This window comes from Theobroma cacao, chromosome 1 (genome assembly GCF_053813885.1).
Source record: "Theobroma cacao isolate CCN51 chromosome 1, ASM5381388v1, whole genome shotgun sequence".
NCBI classification, from domain to species: Eukaryota; Viridiplantae; Streptophyta; class Magnoliopsida; order Malvales; family Malvaceae; genus Theobroma; species Theobroma cacao.
Window position 1 is genome coordinate 19924352 of NC_142639.1, and position 12001 is coordinate 19936352.

Below are 12001 nucleotides of genomic sequence, written 5' to 3' on the forward strand. Positions count from 1 at the left end.
AAAGATTGTTTGGTGGGATGTACACCAAAAAGGGAAAAAAAAAGTCAAGTAGGTGATCGGTGGTGAAACAGAGAAGAGAAGAAGATTTTAACAGGCCAATTAAGAGAGGAAGATAATGGAGAGAGGGTGTTAAAAAGTAATATGCAAGAATTGATACAAGCAGAAATTGCAAATTAAGAGGGGGTGTTAGAAAGAAATTTGCAACTCAAGAAAGTTTTACACGACAGCTGTCATAGGCAGCAAGAAGCGCTGCAGAGTTGGCTGAAGTAATCTAAAGTCAAGTTTAGTTTGAACACTTATTTAGCCCGTTTAAGAATCATTTTAGTAAGGAAGTCAAATAGAAATTGAATTGAACTCTTACTGCATGTGTCCAGCTACAACCTTATTGTAAATCAAATTTAAATGGAAAGTTTATCATCGAAAATCTTGTAAAAACCAGTAATCAAAGCCAATTCAGAAGCCCAATGCTGGGGTCGTCCGTAGAGACATATACTATGAACAGGATGGGAATCAATGGTGAGTTTGATTGGATTTTAGAGGCACCTTTTGTTTTGGACTGGGCAGTGGTGGAGCTATAGGTGGTCTGGGCAGTGGAGGAGCAATAGGTGGTCTGGGCAGTGGAGGAGCAATAGGTGGTGGGCATGTTGTACAACTTGGGGGAGAAGAGTCGTGGTAGTAAGGATACACAGAATATATAGTTTGTATTATTGTGAGGGCGAAAAGAAAGACGGCACCAATCAGGGAAAGTATAGCCCATGGATTTCTGAAGTAGGTGTGAATGAGATTGGCCCGCCATTCATTCCAGGCTTTCTTGCAGTACCTGTTCACTTTCTTGTGCACCTCGTCTAGGCTGCTATCTGGGTCGAGCGTAATATCTTTTGACAGCGAGTTGAACAGGTTAGCCACTGCTTTGTCACTTCCAAGGGCGTTCTGAATGATCCCTGTCGAGTGTAAGAGGGCAACATCCTTCTGACTGTCGATGATGTTATCCATGAAAAAGATATAGGATGTCACCTCGTTGCCTGCCCCAACATGCAAACGTTCAAATGCTATAAGATTTAAAAACATAGACTCTGTGGCATCATCTACTATGATAACGGGAAGCTTAAGGATTCCGCCATGAAATGTAATATCCTTGAGGCTGACAGTTTTACATTTCTTGAAACGGATTCCTGCTTCATTAAGCTCCATTGCAGATCTAATGATGTCATCACCATCTTCACGGTGTGTGCTACGTGGTTTACGGTGACGTTTTCTTCGTGGACGTCCAGGTACATCCTGAAGAAGACTTTTTCTGTACACATCCAAGACGTGCAAGCAACTTCCCAGGCATGAGACGGGCGTATTGGGAGAGCAAAACTTGAGTATAAGTTTGTTGACAAACTCTTCATCCTGCATCAATGTAAAACCTGTTATAAGAATAGAACAAGCAGGGATTCAATAATGTACAGGAAGACTAGAGACAACCTTAGTTCTATTGCTATCAACGGCAACTAATTTTTCTAGAACTTGCATTGGCAATTGATTTTCGAGCATTAACATATCTCGCTTGATAAATGGCATAATGTGTAGCTTCCCATGATTGCTGAAGATTGGGTCATTTTGAGCATAATCTTCCAGTGTATGAGTAGCAGAGCGTAAAATTTCCAGCATGAAACAGCCATCAAGAATCATCAGTTGCAAAAATTTATCGTCATCTTGCCATTTTGGATCAAGTAGATCATAGGATTCTTTCAATTTTTCCACCTCCTCAGCTAAAGAGTGGACAAACATCTCCAAAGGTTTTCTTGATCTCCTCAGAAAATGGAGGAGCGCTCGTTGCTTGTGCTCCTCCATGGGGATAAGATGAACTTCACCATGATGGTAAGGGCCCAAGGAGACTACCTGAGGCATGTAAGCTTTCTTGTTTAGGTCTGTGATGCAGGCAGGTATTCTGTAGATTGATCGCTTCATCCAGTGCTCCTTCTCTGTCTCAGCGTCAGCCATGCTCTCGAGTTTTCCGTTAAATTCAATAACCCAGTTCGCTTGGTCCATTTCTCTTCAAGATGCTCCAAAGTGTTTTTAACGACGAGAAACGAAACTCACCAGTGCTGACTACTCTTCCTACTTTTTATTGCTGTATATCAGTTTTATTAGAGAATAGAGATCTATAACCAGACCTCGACTCTGTTACTTTTTCTCGGCTCTGCAAGAAGGAATTTGATTCATAGATCTTGCATTGGATAGAATTTGACTTTCATATGACAATAGATGCTCGGCTACAAGACAAAATGGAAAAAGGACAACATTAGGAATATAAGAGATTGCATTCGTTTTGCTGGCCTGTTACTTGTAGGGACAACCTCTAAGCTACTTTTTTGCTGCAAATAGGGGAAAGGGAAATAGTGAAATTCCTTTCTTCATTATGTTAGCCATAAGGTCCTGGCTCAAGTCATTGTTTTTCTCTTTTTTTCATTTTTGGGTTTTTTGGATAAATTCAATTTTATTCATTCAGAGAAAGCGGGGAAACCTACTACGAAGGGGCACAAACTGCAATAAGAAGGCAGCAAACAGAAATGAGAAAGAAAGATGGAGATGTTAAAGATAAGTCTTTCATTCTTCTAAGCATTTCCATTCCACAGCGAACCTGCTTTTCTATTCTCAAGTAGTCAAGCAATAAAAGAAAAGTATCAAGGCAAACAAAAGGAAAAAAAAAAAAAAAGAGGAGACAACATCCGGAGGAAGCAAAGTAGTCTAAAGTTATAAGGCAAAGGAATACAGGTTGAAATAAAAAAAACTCTGTCCAGAAAATTTTGTGGAGCTCAAGAAAAGTATCAGGATGGAGTGACACTCGCGATGGAATTTGCAACAGGGCCTCTATGAAAAGGCAAGACTTGCATTATTTATTTGTTACGTTGGTAGAACAGATGCTTAATTACATCAGCTCCGCAAAAACTGTTGAGAGTATTACAAAGCTTCAAATGTACGTTCAGTCACTTGATCAGTCTTGAAAGCCCAGAATTTCTAGTGCAGGGTAGCTTCCAAGGTGGAATCTGGAAAATGAGGCTTCACGGTGCAACGATAAAACTTGTTGAACCCTGCCATCCTTACCAGCTTTCAGCTATGGGTATTTTTCGCATTTCCACCTCTTCATCCATGTTTTATCTGAACGGTGGATGTCTTGATTGGACTGTTAGTTTTTCTCTACCATAAATGCAGAATTTTAATTTATTTATTTATTTTATTTCAATAACAATAATTATTATTTAATATAAAAATCAAGAATCTACTCCAACAAAATTATATATCAAAATACACATACCTCAAAGCGATTCAACTACCTCACCTCTAAAAGGATTTAAATTATCGATCAAGATATAGGAATCAAAATCTCCTACCTGGAATGAATGACCTTTTCACTACCCCTTCTATAAATTTATGCCATGTGTACTCTCATTATTAATGATATTAAGACTTGTTTGGTTTCAAAACTCATTCTTTCTCATTTATTAATTTTCTTCCTGACTTTCTCAAAAAATGATTTTCTCCCCCAAAACATTACTGTTGATACATGATGTTATTGAAGTATTTGGGCTTTGTCTTTTCTTTGTTTTCTTCTCTCTTTTAGTGAACTCATAGCAAAGAAAAGAATTATCAATGAGGTCTATTTCATTACAATATTTACTAATCAGTCCTTTCATCATACCATATTTCTTTTAGGCTTTATGGATAACTAATTTATACTGTCATATCCAACCCATGTAATATCAATTCATGATTTTCATTTTTGTTGGACTTTATAAAATATTTTTCTTCTAAATAGCAATATATAATATTAATATAAATAATATAATTCTAAAACACTTTTTAGAAAACACATCGATCGAATTTCTTGAGTCTAACAATCTTATGGAAATTGCTTGAATGTCTTTCTCAATAGAGAATGACGGATCCTTTATATAGTATCCAATATAATTTATTTAGCATATACATAACCCAACGTATCAGGGTATAATCTTTAAATTCAACATCATCAATCAGTAAAATTAAAGTCATATTGATTTTAAATAAATTATATTGACCTCTCAAGTTTAAAGACAATTAATAAATTGTAATGGAGTTTCTTTTAATTATTGACAGTGACAGGCTTATATGATGCTCTTTAATTAAATCTTATTCAATGTATGTACCTTACATAGTACACCCACTTATTTGCTTTAAGGTCACTACCCCAGTGATAGAGTTAAAACATTTTATCTTTTTGATAGAGACATAACAAGCATAGGCTTTGAATAGTTTATCACATTTAGAAAAGAACAACTTTGATAAAAAAGGAGTTGAAGAACTATGATTCCCCACTTAATATTTCATTAACTATTAGCATAGTTTTTCTACAATGTTACCAAATAATTTATGATCATATCATATATGTCATAAATAAATAAAATGTTACTTATAATATATATGAAATCAATAATTGATATTGCAATTTATTTATCTAATAAATAAATAATAAAAATTGATTTTTAAAGGTATCTCTAACACAAGTCTAAAGGTTGAACAATGTTAATGTGTATCAAAGCACTTGCAACTTGAAACAAGATCCACATCACAACTAGAGAACCATCTTTTGTCTAGCGAAAAATTACAAAATAGAGTAAGTCTTACTCTACACAAACCTATACCGGGTGTTTACCTTTTGAGGTTGATACAAAGTAATTTCATAATTTTTTTTCTAGACATTTCATGAACTAATCACTAATATTTACGATCGAAAGTTATTACAGAATCGAGTAATAACAACTCTTCACGGCACAAAAACCTTTGACTTGGCAGTACATGGAGATATTTTTTCTGGGAAGGGAGAGAGTTTCTTGCTCAAGTAATTTTTAGATCACTGTGGTGAATTGTTGTTGTGTTATTTTGGTGGAACACCCAAGCATATTTACAATGTTTTAAAGATAACTTTATAACTTTTATCAAGATAATATCAAGATAACCACTTGTTAAATACTACTCATATTAAATAATCTTGATCAGTTGAATTTATTACCAAGATAATAGTTTTATCCAAATAGGATATTCATCATGGGTGTTATCCCAAAAGCCCAACATCTCCAACTCATAAATCATGGGAAGCCATTTACCACTCTTTTAAACCATCCCAATGCCAAGTTCATATTGGTTAATGAACTATGTGACCATTAAGTGCATTAGAATTTCGAAGTTCTATAATAGATACTCATTAGAGCTAGCATAGAGACATCGACCCTTAGGAACTTAAAAGCTTAAGGAATAAAGGAACATAATAAATGGAAGAAAATATGTAAGGAAATATATCACCTAACAAGGAAGGGTTAAAGGAAAAAAATACACATCCATTTATAGTGGTTGGGTTAGCCTAGACCTACATCCATAACATTTATCAAGGATTTGTATCTCAATTCTTCACTAAACGAGTGCAATTAACAATTTCCACCAAATACTAACAAGGCACGCTATCCCAAGCTCAAAATTAAAGTTTACAAACCCAATGAATGGTTCCAACACTAAGATTTGACACCAACAAGTGATCACAATAATTAAAGCTATCAGTTATAAATATGTCAGTAGATCACAATTATAAATGTGTCACTTGATCACAAACTAATCAAAATTCATCCTTTAGAACACACAAATTCTCACTCTTAAATATAATAGTTAAGCACAAATAGAAAAAATGAACTAGAGATAGGTTCTTCAGTTTTTCAACCTAATTCTTTCTAAATTGGTCTCTTTAGATTGTTAAAAGTCCTTTTTTTCAACTCTTTACTGGATATATTAGATTTAAAAAATCAATCATTTAAGCCAAAATTTTCATTCGTGGTGTCAAAATTTGCAACAAATTACAAATTCACATGAGCTATGAACCTATTTGACATCCTAGGTTAATAGCTTCAAATTCTTCATTAGTTCAGCTAATTAGTTAAAACCTTGAACTTCATTCTCAATGTTGATCACATCACAAAGATTCTTTGATCTGTTGAAGTTGTCCTTTAGAAGCTTCATAAACCTTTATATGACTTTAAAAACATTCAATCACTTAATCTTGTTTCCTTAATCGGCTACGTCAATTCTTTAAATTTCATGATCCTCTCTAAAGCGATTTAATCGCTTAGACATGAGCTCTTAGTCGATTGACCTTTTTCTATGCTAACTTCCAATTCATAGCTTTAAGGCATTAACTGATTAACTCTGCACTGTGAAACACACTATTACAATTTAAGGATAGCTATGTAATTTAACTTGTTAAGATCTAGTTTAAAATGTTTTTGTGAGACCTCAACCCCTATAGGCTCATAACGAGGCATAGGCGTAATAACTTGGGCTAAGGGTAGTTTCGTCATTTCCTCTAAATAAGTTCCCAAAAGGAAGTTTTCTGATATTTAAGGTCTAAATAAGCATAAAGACCAAATAAATGATGTATAATGATGAAAACACGTAGAAAACTAGATGTGGCAATAATTTTCACAATAGGGGCAAAATGGTCATTTTGCACCCCGAGTAAAAATTTTTAAGTTTTCATAAACTCGAGTACATTTAGACCATTGTGGACTCGGCCTTAGTGTCAAAAGAGTAAAAAGATTTCATAGAGGATTGGAGAAGAACAAGCTAACTTGCTAAGGGCATTTTCGTAATTTATAAGGGAATTGGATAAGTTTGAGCTATAAATATCTTCTCCTTCCAGCAGCTTCTTTAATTTCCAATAGCTTCTTCTTCTTCCTCCTTCTATCTCACGTTTGTTCCCCCTCCATTGAAAGCATGGTATGAAAACTTCATAACTTTCTTTCTCTAGCTCCAAATTTCATGCTTTTGCCCACCCTTTCATACGATTTTTCATGCTCTTCCACTTTTACACCTTAAAACCCTCAAAAAGTCTTTGTTCAGTACTTTCTCTCACTAGTTGAAAGTTTTAGAGAGAGAAAGAGAGACTTGTCATAATAGCTTAGAAGCTATTGGAAGAGAATTCAACTACAAAGAAACCCTAAGGTGAGTGATGAACTAGGCTTGGTTTTAAGTTGTTGATAATGGCTAGTAATTGGGATTATGAGTTGTTCTATTGTTGAGTTGTTTACTCATTTTTAGTGCGATTAGAGTAGTGCAAACAATAGCCATTTAATGGTGGTTGGAAACTAGTTAGGAATGACTAGTAGAACCTAATTTAAAAAATAGTTTTGGAATGGTATTAATGCCAATTTGGGTTGGTTGTGATGTTGTGTGTATATAGGTTCCAACAAGGCCTCACATGTCCATTTGGAGCATTAGTTGAGGTTAGAGTCAAGCAAAAGAATCAACAAGACCAGTGAGTGAACTTGCATTTCAAAGTATTTTTGGGAATGTGAATGTGTTTACACAAGACATTAAATGATTTTATCAAACTTTTCTTAAGAATGGGTGCCTTGGGAACAAGCCCTTAATAAATTATCTTTGTGTTGTGATATGTGGCTATTATGGATTCATATACTGCTACATTTTGTTGATATATATATATATATATACATATGAATATATTGTTGTGTAACGATGATGACCCGGCTATGTGCGAGTAGGAGTGTGCATAAGCCGTGCTGACCCAGCCATGTGTTAGTGGAGAGTGCATATGAGCTGATGATGATGGGAGGGTGTGCATGATGATGGGTATATATATATACATATACATATATAGATATGTGTGTTATAGAAAGTTCATGAGTATGGTATATGGTCTTGTACATGTGAATCATGCATGTTGAACTTTGGAAATTTTTGAGTACTTCATGTTGAAATTGGCATGATGAATCTTGAGAATGTCCCATTTTCTTGCAAATTAAGTTTATTGCAACACCAAATGGATTTTTAGTGCAAAGGAGGTCCTTTTTCACTTAGGTGCCCTGTTTCTCGCTGTAGCGAGAAACATTTTGTTTTGGTAGCTAGAAACTCGCTGTAGCGAAAATAAATCTCACTACAGCGAAAAACTCTCGGGTTCTAATGCAGTACCTTCACTTTGATGAAGAATTTGACCACATTCCTGTTTGAAATGGGAAAAGTAGTAAACATCAAAGTTGTTTCCCTGCCTATTATCTTTCTAATGGTCTAAAAATCAGGTTAATTGGACTTCTGTAGCGAAAGATATGCTAGAAAAAATAAAACACATGCAAACTAGTACTGTTTCTCGCTGCAGTGAGAATGAACTTCGCTGCAGCGAGAAACATTCTATCCTACATGCTAGCCTATTTGGTTTTTGACATATTTTCACCCATTTAACTTCATGGATTGATCATGGGTTGTTGCAACACAATGAGGTTATTAATCAAAGTTTGAAATTAGGGATTTTTAGTAAGAAATTAAATCAATTGCATTGTTTTTTGAAACAAGTGCATCATGATTTCCAAATTCTTCCTATTGATTGCTTGTTCCCTTCTTATGTTCACTCACTGAGTTTTATACTCACATTTTTAAAATTCATGTTTTCAGATTTGGAGGCAGTTGGGACCTAGATTGAGTTGCACACATATGCTCGTTTTTTTTGTAGGTACTATGGCATCTCAGTAGCTGCATCTTCACTATGGTCACTCCACTGGAAGTCAAGAGTCATTTTATTTTATGAGTACCTTCATGTGATGTAACATACTAAGATACATGTCTTAGATGAAGTATGTATATTTTAACTGTTAATGCCACAATGAGTTGAAATGTTAACATCATTTTGGGTTTATATTAATGAAATTCTTGATTGCTATAGCCAATTATTAAAGTGATTATAAGTTGGAATTATGAAAGGTGACTTGAGAATAGTTGATGGGATGTTAAGCAAGATTACATAATAGGCTTGCTTGGGCTTGGCGGGCTATGCCCATTGGGCCCATGCGCCGGTCATGACCCGAGAATTTGGGCTATGACAAAGGTGGTATCAAAGCTCTAGGTTTAGTCGAGTCCTAGGGATTCTCGTGTCAGTTAGCGGAGTTGTTGGAGTTAATGTAGAGTCTTGTTTATGGTTTGTGACTGCAGCATAATTCATAAATAGGAGGCTATATAAACTCCTATTTCTAGTAACCTACCCTCTTGCTAACATTATGCAAAGGTCATAAGTGGTACCGTTGTCCAGGTTTGAGATGCCACCCGAGACACGAGCTGTTGTTGGAAAGATTTTAAGCAAATGCTCCTAATGAAAGGCTAATGTAATAACAAATTCCTCCGATTAAAGATGGAGCAAATTGGAGTTAGACTAATAGGTCCATAATGACTTATTCATTCAGTGGAGTTATAACTTAATCCCATAATTGTCAATGGGAAGAAATTTGATGACCATGGATGGTATTTGAGGTCAATATAAAGGAGCACGTGTGATAATGGTAATAAGGGACATACTTTGACCGGAACGAATAATGATGATTGAGATTCACTTGAAGCTTGTACATCTAAGTATTAAGGAAGGTGTAAACTAATACCCACGTGCACGGAGGCAAGTGCACTATGTTGATTAAGCTTGCCATGCCCCTATATATAATGGAGTCGAACTTCCAAAATATTTTATATGTGGATATGTGCTGAATATGTGTGTAGTAGCCTAGATAGAGTTGGTTTTGATTCTAATTAAGTAACTGCAAGATTCTAAGGCTTGAATTGAATTATTGTGGTTTATGGTTATAATTGTATGAATTAGCTCAAGGGTGAAAATCACGGATTATTATAATTGATGTATGGTCATGAAGTAAAAGGCTAGTAAATGATCTACTCTAAGGATGAGCTTGAATTTTGCTATGCTTAGTGTGGAGCCAAAGGATTAAAGGACTAGATGTGGATTTAGCAGTTTGAAGTTAAATGACATGGAAATGACAAATTTAGTCTAAGTGCTATATGGAGTTCTATATGAAGATCGATATATAAATTGCTTTAAAGGTCAATTTAAAAATATGTTTGGTTCAATATGCAACCTATGATGTAAATGATTAATCTTGAATGTGACTTCTCCAAAAGGTAAAGGACTTAAAACATGTGGATTTTCATATATGATCTAAGAGGAAGCTTTTGCATCCTAAGCTTAAGAAATTTTGATCTTATGACTGCAAAAGCAAGATACAAAAATTTAGTGAATTATCTATCTTATAGATGTAATTGGTTAAGAATTGATGAGTAAAGTCAAGATCTTAACACTAAGTGGTGTACAATTTGATATATGTGTACCTAAGAGTAAATTTGGAGATCATTGCTTAATCAATTTGCACTGAATGTTGTGGTAAAGGTATATGAATGTTAGTAGTGAAGTATGTCCAAAGTGAGATATATGGAAACTAATGTTTCGATCGCAAACTTGTGATAGAAAGCTAGTTTTGCAAATTGTGGTTTCCATGATCATAAAATATATGGAGGTTATCAATATGTAGGCATACACTTGGAGTTGTACATCTTGTGATCTCCATGCATCATATGGAAAGAGATATCCCATAGTGGAGTTTACCCTTATTTATGGTTACATGCCTATAGGCTTGGCATGAGATTGAGAATGCCTTGGCATAAATATGGAATGTGTTATGAAAGGTTGAAAAGCCACATATACCATAACAAGGTCAATAACATGAATGAGGGGGAAATATGAATGTTGATATGCTGAGCATAAAGAGCTTAAGGATAATTAATGTAATTATAATAAGTTAGATGGTATGATCCGAACTAAGAACACGAACACCTTGGGAGATTTTAAAATAATGTCTAGTGGGGTCAGTGAGCTAAAGTGTTATCGGGCATACAATGAACGATTAAAGTTAAGAGTGGCTTTAAAGATAAGCCTTTGATTAATTAAGTTCTCAATGGAACCCTATTAAAGGAAGTGTTTAAGTGTATTGGAAATGTATGGAAAACCATAAGAGAATATCTTAGCTTGACTTGCTATAAGAGGTCGAATTTGGATGGCCATGACTAGCGTGTGAACAATCAAGCAGTGTAAAGTATGTGCTCATAAAGGGAGCTATGATTGGTAGATAAAGGTGGAACTTTAGAATTTCATTGTCATAGTTATTAGATTATATTTTGTATTATATAATATAGTGTAGAACATCAATGATGAGGTTGTGTTCAATGCTTTAGGCCTTGAACTGTAAAATATGGACATATATCCACCTTATGAATATCTTGATGAGATAAATTCCAAAGACTTTTCACAATGAGCAAACATTAAAGCTTAAAGAGCAAATGGCTATACAGTCAAGTTAGGCTCGTGACTGACATGTCACATAAGTATGAAGATATGATACAAGCATAAGTATACTTGGAAATGCTGGTTTGAGGCAATGATTATCCCATCGTTTTGTGGACCCAATGGGGTTCTGGTCTCGACATAATTGTAGACGTAAAGCATAAATTGTGAAATGTGCTTCCCCACAAGTTCCAATTTATTTTGAGTAACTATCAAGGTAAAGTGCCTGATAGGGATAATAGAAGGTTAAATTATGCTTCAAATGTTTAGAAAATGAGGGTGACATGGTTTGATTAAATGATACTACCTTGGTACGAGAATAGAAATGCACTATGGAAATTGTAGAAATCTACTTAGAAAAGAGATGATGATTAGAGAATTCAAGTACTCGTATACGAGTAAAGATTTGGTAATGAGACATGACCTAGAGATGGAATACTACAATATAAATTTTGACTAAGAAAATAAACTTATAAAACACGTGGTGTTTGGAGATAGTGCCAATTAGAGGTTAACTCTTGTATGAGAATGGAATATTGGAATCAACTTTGTGTATTCACCATAAATGAGGAGCATGATCTAACCAACCAAAAGAAAAAAAAATGATTCTAAACTTGATTGTTGGTTATTTTGATTTTACATACGGTTTATTGGGCTTGATATGCCTAAAGCTATTCGAAGTTAAAATTTTTGGAAATATATATGTATGGATATTTATGTTGCATATTGGTATAAAAGCTCATGCGGAGTTAGTTATAATTTGATTCGATGATGATATTCTATCAATGGTTATAGTGCTAGATAATGATT

At 34.6% G+C, this 12001-nt stretch overlaps 1 protein-coding gene across 1 annotated transcript; it reads right to left on the reverse strand.

Moving 5' to 3' along the window:
* Positions 1–319: 319 nt before the first annotated feature.
* Positions 320–2274, reverse strand: LOC18612880 (UPF0481 protein At3g47200-like). Its single transcript, XM_018116480.2, has 2 exons — positions 1468–2274; positions 320–1392 (listed from the first exon to the last, which is right to left on the reverse strand). Exons 1-2 carry the CDS (start codon positions 2032–2034, stop codon positions 511–513), a joined length of 1449 nt encoding a protein of 482 aa, XP_017971969.2. The 5' UTR covers positions 2035–2274; the 3' UTR covers positions 320–510.
* Between the last annotated feature and the right edge of the window lie 9727 nt (positions 2275–12001).

Bases quoted from the DNA above. Each gene is read 5' to 3' on its own strand.
- LOC18612880 (XM_018116480.2), bottom strand. From the start codon at position 2,034: ATGGACCAAGCGAACTGGGTTATTGAATTTAACGGAAAACTCGAGAGC. The intron at 1,393-1,467 runs GTTGTCTCTAGT...ACATTGATGCAG, and splicing joins TTGATAGCAATAGAACTAAG to GATGAAGAGTTTGTCAACAA.